Here is a 5,860-nt window from a genome sequence, read left to right as displayed (position 1 = left end):
TTTATTTTTGGGCTTAGATTAGATTTCTTGATTGATTTAATTTTTCTCTAATATGTTCTGGCCATTACATTACTCCATTTATGTTTCCTTGTGTATTTACCTTTAGCATAATTACTGCCTGTTGCAAATATTTGTAGCCTTTTTATGGGTAAGTAACTCAAAGAACAACTCTGGCAACTTGGTTTGGTCTCCCTGAGCTTTAGTTTTAAAAACAAGTCCAAGAATCAAGTCCAATTACTCCTCAGGAATCTGTCCAGGTATCCTGACACCGTGGTCTAAAGTATTCCTAGGACTGATGTTGACACAACTGGACCTTGTGGTCTCAGTCCTGCTACTAGTCCTTTGCAGAAACTGCAGAAAGTTCTCTTGGATGGATCCCTCATGGCTAGAGGCTCCGAGTTCCACAGGCCTACTGGAGGCACAGCATTTTCTTAGCTTAATCAGTTCCTCTCGAATCTGCCTGTTGAGCAGGCCGTAGAAAAATGGGTTGACTGCAAATGAGGAGTACGCCAGCCAGGTCACAATTTCCTCTATGTTTCCTGGATTCTGAAGTGGAACATTGATGGACATGTGGAGGTGGAAGGTAAAGTACGGGAGCCAACACAACAGAAACTGTCCTACAATAACCACAAGAGTGAGAGCAGCCTTGCCACCCCCAAAAATCCTTTCTGGGGACAGTCTCTGGGGCAGACTGCGTGTGGTGGTAATGATAGTGGTTTGGCTATTGATGGAATCTGAGCGACATTTATCAGGATTGGTGGGCCAGGTGGGCATGGGAGCGTGTTGAAGGGCGGCTGACCTTGCCACCTTGTAGACATTAGAGTACACGGCAAAGATCACAACTGCAGGAAGCAGGAAGCACACCACGCTAAATAGAATAGCAAACACTTTCCTGAGACGACTGTGACTCCAGTGCAGAGAACAATGAGCGGCGGCGATGGAACTTTGGTTCCCGTATGCTGGCCAACCTAGCAAGGTACCAAGTGCTAAAAGGACGGATTTCACCCAGATAAATACCATGACACCAAGAGCCAGGTGTAAAGTCATCTTTACCTCATAGCGCATTGGATGAACAATGTAGTAGTAGCGTTCCACACTAATAGCAGTTACAGTGAGAATAGAAGCGCAGACCAGAAGAACATTAAGAAAGATGTAAACCTGGCATTCCAGAACCGTAAATGTCACAGCACTAAAGAATGGAGAGCTCGATATAATTCCAAGAGGCATCAATAATATGGAACAAAGCAAATCCACTGAACAAAGATGACACACAAATACATATTTCTTTGAGTGTGGAGCTCGGGCGATGGCCAAAATAACTCCACTGTTGCCTAGCAAGGCCGCAAGGTTAAGGGTCACCATGCAGAGTAACCCCACTAGGTGTTTAATTTGGGACTCGGAGTGGATGACCTCTTCCAAGCTTGGTGGGGTAGGCTTGGTAGGTCTCCACTGGCTAGATGTGTCATTTGAAGTCGTGTGATTGGACAGGACACCTGGCATAAAACCCGACCCTGGTTTCTCCATAGTTCACGGTCTGCACGCCAAGCCAAGATCAGCCGTCACCGAATATTTTCAGATGTATTTCTGAAATTAAAATAAAAGCAACATTGTTAAAAGAAACATTGTACAAATACATTTCTGTTGATTTATCTGTAATTTCAACATTAATACGTATTTAAACAGCATATTTTTATTTAAGAAACACAGTACATTTTAGCAGCACACACTTTCAACACCTCTAGACTATTGGGCTATTCTGCTGCCTGGCTAACCTGCTATTGATTTTATGATATTATACAAAGAAAGAAATGCTTATGACAATTAAAGTAAGTAAAAAAAAAACTACATTTATTTATAAAGCACTATAAAACAACTTGTACTGGCCAAAGTGATGTACATTACATAAAGCATATGAATGGAAAAAAAGATAAGATGAAGCAATGCACTACAAGCCATAACATTAAACCACCTCCTTGTTTCTACACTCACTGTCCATTTTATCAGCTCCACTTGCCATATAGAAGCACTTTGTAGTTCTACAATTACTGACTGTAGTCCATCTGTTTCTCTGCATGCTTTGTTAGCCCCCTTTCATGCTGTTCTACAATGGTCAGGACTCTCCCAGGACCACTACAGAGCAGGTATTATTTGGGTGGTGGATCATTCTCAGCACTGCAGTGACACTGACATGGTGGTGGTGTGTTAGTGTGTGTTGTGCTGGTATGAGTGGATAAAACACAGCAATGCTCACTGTCACTGCTGGACTGAGAATAGTTCACCAAGCAAAAACATCCAGCCAGCAGCGCCCCGTGGGCAGCATCCTGTGACCACTGATGTAGGTCTACTCTAGAAGATGACCAACTGCAATAGATGAACAATCGTCTCTGACTTTACATCTACAAGGTGAACCAACTAGGTAGGTGTGTCTAATAGAGTGGACAGTGAGTGGACACGGTAGGTAAAAACTCCAGCAGCGCTGCTGTGTCTGATCCACTCATACCAGCACAACACACACTAACACACCACCACCATGTCATTGTCACTGCAGTGCTGAGAATCATCCCCCACCTAAATAATACCTGCTCTGTAGTGGTCCTGGGAGAGTCCTGATCATTGAAGAACAGCATGAAAGAGGGCTAACAAAGCATGCAGAGAAACAGATGGACTACAGTCAGTAATTGTAGAACTACGAAGTGCTACTATATGGTAAGTGGAGCTGATAGAATGGACAGTGAATGTAGAAACAAGGAGATGGTTTTAATGTTATGGCTGATCAGTGTATATACTACTACATATACCATATATACTAAAGCAGTTTAGCCTATAGTTTAAGTACTTTGTTTAGCCAATATTGATTAATTCCAGGCCATATAAGATAAATATTTCATTTGGGAAAAGAAAGCTCTATAGATGTTAAATTTTTTTATTTATAATATAATAATAATTTAATTTAATACTTTTTATCACAATAAAAAGTGCTCTATTATTATTTTTTTATTACTATAATTATTTTTTTAATAAGAAGAAGAACAACACGTAATTGATAATAACAGTAGTATCTGTAGTACGAAAAGAAGTTATTGTAGTAGTATAAAAAAAGATCTACTTGAATACAAATTTTCATATTTAGAATTGCTCAACTGCAATAATGAAGTATCTGGAAGGTTTACATTAAGACTTGTGGCATTACATTAATAAAATGGCATGGACTGTATTTCATGACAGTGTAGTGGTGCCAGCACATGAAAAGTGTAGCAATGCCTTTTAACTATTGTGTTTATATGAGACTGCCTTTACTCAAACTTTCACTACCCAACTGAATGTAATTACACATACATCACACATACACCCGTTCATATCTAAAGACAATTCAGAAAAGCCACTCCACCTGCCGGCACATTTTTTTGAAGGTAAAAAAAAATCTAAACACTGAAAGGAAATAAACTGTATTAAATAAATTATATGCTTACAACAGTGCATGACTATGTACAGTGTATCACAAAAGTGAGTACACCCCTCACATTTCTGCAAATATTTTATTATATCTTTTCATGGGACAACACTATAGAACTAAAACTTGGATATAACTTAGAGTAGTCAGTGTACAACTTGTATAGCAGTGTAGATTTACTGTCTTCTGAAAATAACTCAACACACAGCCATTAATGTCTAAATAGCTGGCAACATAAGTGAGTACACCCCACAGTGAACATGTCCAAATTGTGCCCAAAGTGTCAATATTTTGTGTGACCACCATTATTATCCAGCACTGCCTTAACCCTCCTGGGCATGGAATTCACCAGAGCTGCACAGGTTGCTACTGGAATCCTCTTCCACTCCTCCATGATGACATCACGGAGCTGGTGGATGTTAGACACCTTGAACTCAGCTCCCCAGTGCCAGCAACACTCATGCAGCCCAAGACCATGATGCTACCACCACCATGCTTGACTGTAGGCAAGATACAGTTGTCTTGGTACTTCTCACCAGGGCGCCGCCACACATGCTGGACACCATCTGAGCCAAACAAGTTTATCTTGGTCTCGTCAGACCACAGGGCATTCCAGTAATCCATGTTCTTGGACTGCTTGTCTTCAGCAAACTGTTTGCGGGCTTTCTTGTGCGTCAGCTTCCTTCTGGGATGACGACCATGCAGACCGAGTTGATGCAGTGTGCGGCGTATGGTCTGAGCACTGACAGGCTGACCTCCCACATCTTCAACCTCTGCAGCAATGCTGGCAGCACTCATGTGTCTATTTTTTAAAGCCAACCTCTGTATATGACGCCGAACACGTGGACTCAACTTCTTTGGTCGACCCTGGCGAAGCCTGTTCCGAGTGGAACCTGTCCTGGAAAACCGCTGTATGACCTTGGCCACCATGCTGTAGCTCAGTTTCAGGGTGTTAGCAATCTTCTTATAGCCCAGGCCATCTTTGTGGAGAGCAACAATTCTATTTCTCACATCCTCAGAGAGTTCTTTGCCATGAGGTGCCATGTTGAATATCCAGTGGCCAGTATGAGAGAATTGTACCCAAAACACCAAATTTAACAGCCCTGCTCCCCATTTACACCTGGGACCTTGACACATGACACCAGGGAGGGACAACGACACATTTGGGCACAATTTGGACATGTTCACTGTGGGGTGTACTCACTTATGTTGCCAGCCATTTAGACAGTAATGGCTGTGTGTTGAGTTATTTTCAGAAGACAGTAAATCTACACTGCTATACAAGTTGTACACTGACTACTCTAAGTTATATCCAAGTTTCATGTCTATAGTGTTGTCCCATGAAAAGATATAATGAAATATTTGCAGAAATGTGAGGGGTGTACTCACTTTTGTGATACACTGTATATGAACAAATAGATACAAGACATGGCTTGACAACTTTGCTGCTTGGTGTGGTTGAACTCCAGTGGCCTGAACTGAGGCTGACCTCAACCCTATTAACACCTTTGGGACTAACTGAAACATTGATCGCAAGCTGGACCTTCTTATTCAACGTCAGTGCCTGACCATACAAATGTTTTTTATGACCGAAAGAGCACAAACCCACTCATTTAGAAAGACTTTCCATATGCTGTTGGAGTGTGTATATGCGAAAGCTGTTAAGTTATATTAAATTCATATTAAAGCCTGATGTTATGGAGCAACTCCTTAGTCAGGTGTCCATATACATCTGGTTGTATAGTGTACATTTTAGGCATTTGGGGACATTTTTATACAAAACAACTTACAATTGAACTGGACTTTGAACAAAATACATGCTAAGCTGCTTTACTGAATAGCTGAATAGATGGCCTTTAGTCATCTTTTGAAGACTCAGCTGTTCAAACAGACAGGGGACGTTTACCATCTGGATGCTAAGAATATACATCGCTATTACTGCTTTATATATTGTTTTGCTTAAGAACAGCAGTTTGTATGTGAAATTTTACTTTTCGCACACACATCCCTTTGCTGTAACAAGTGACTGGCTATATTTTTTCTCCTCACCTTGGTTATATTGATTGTGCATTGAAGTCATTCATGCAGTTGTAGTGTTTTCCTCTACATATGTGATGGTTCCATCCCCCACTTTTAAACTGAGTATGCATCACAGAAAAAGGCTTGGTGGCATCAAGCTGTTGATCTATTTTAGATGTTCAGGTTACATTAGCAGTTAATTAGTACACTTAATTAGAAGTAAACAAAATACAAAAGCAAGTTCTTTTACTATTTCACATCATAAAATCCTGCTGAAGCTGAGATTTAGACATCACGTTTAAAAAGTAAGCCTCTGGATAGGAGAAAGCTATACCTGCTTGAACCATTGTTGTTTTTCTTTACACAGCCAGCACAGCACAATCTTCTCCT

The 5,860-nt window shown here is 40.9% G+C and overlaps 1 protein-coding gene across 1 annotated transcript; it reads right to left on the bottom strand.

Moving 5' to 3' along the window:
• Positions 1–234: 234 nt before the first annotated feature.
• gpr61l (G protein-coupled receptor 61-like) lies at positions 235–5,860 on the bottom strand. The gene is made up of 2 exons (XM_062996979.1): positions 5,805–5,860; positions 235–1,584 (listed from the first exon to the last, which is right to left on the bottom strand). Exon 2 carries the CDS (start codon positions 1,522–1,524, stop codon positions 235–237), a length of 1,290 nt encoding a protein of 429 aa, XP_062853049.1. The 5' UTR covers positions 1,525–1,584; positions 5,805–5,860.

The sequence above is a fragment of the Trichomycterus rosablanca genome, chromosome 6, assembly GCF_030014385.1.
Source record: "Trichomycterus rosablanca isolate fTriRos1 chromosome 6, fTriRos1.hap1, whole genome shotgun sequence".
Taxonomy (NCBI): domain Eukaryota; kingdom Metazoa; phylum Chordata; class Actinopteri; order Siluriformes; family Trichomycteridae; genus Trichomycterus; species Trichomycterus rosablanca.
This window is presented reverse-complemented; position numbering and strand designations above follow the sequence as displayed.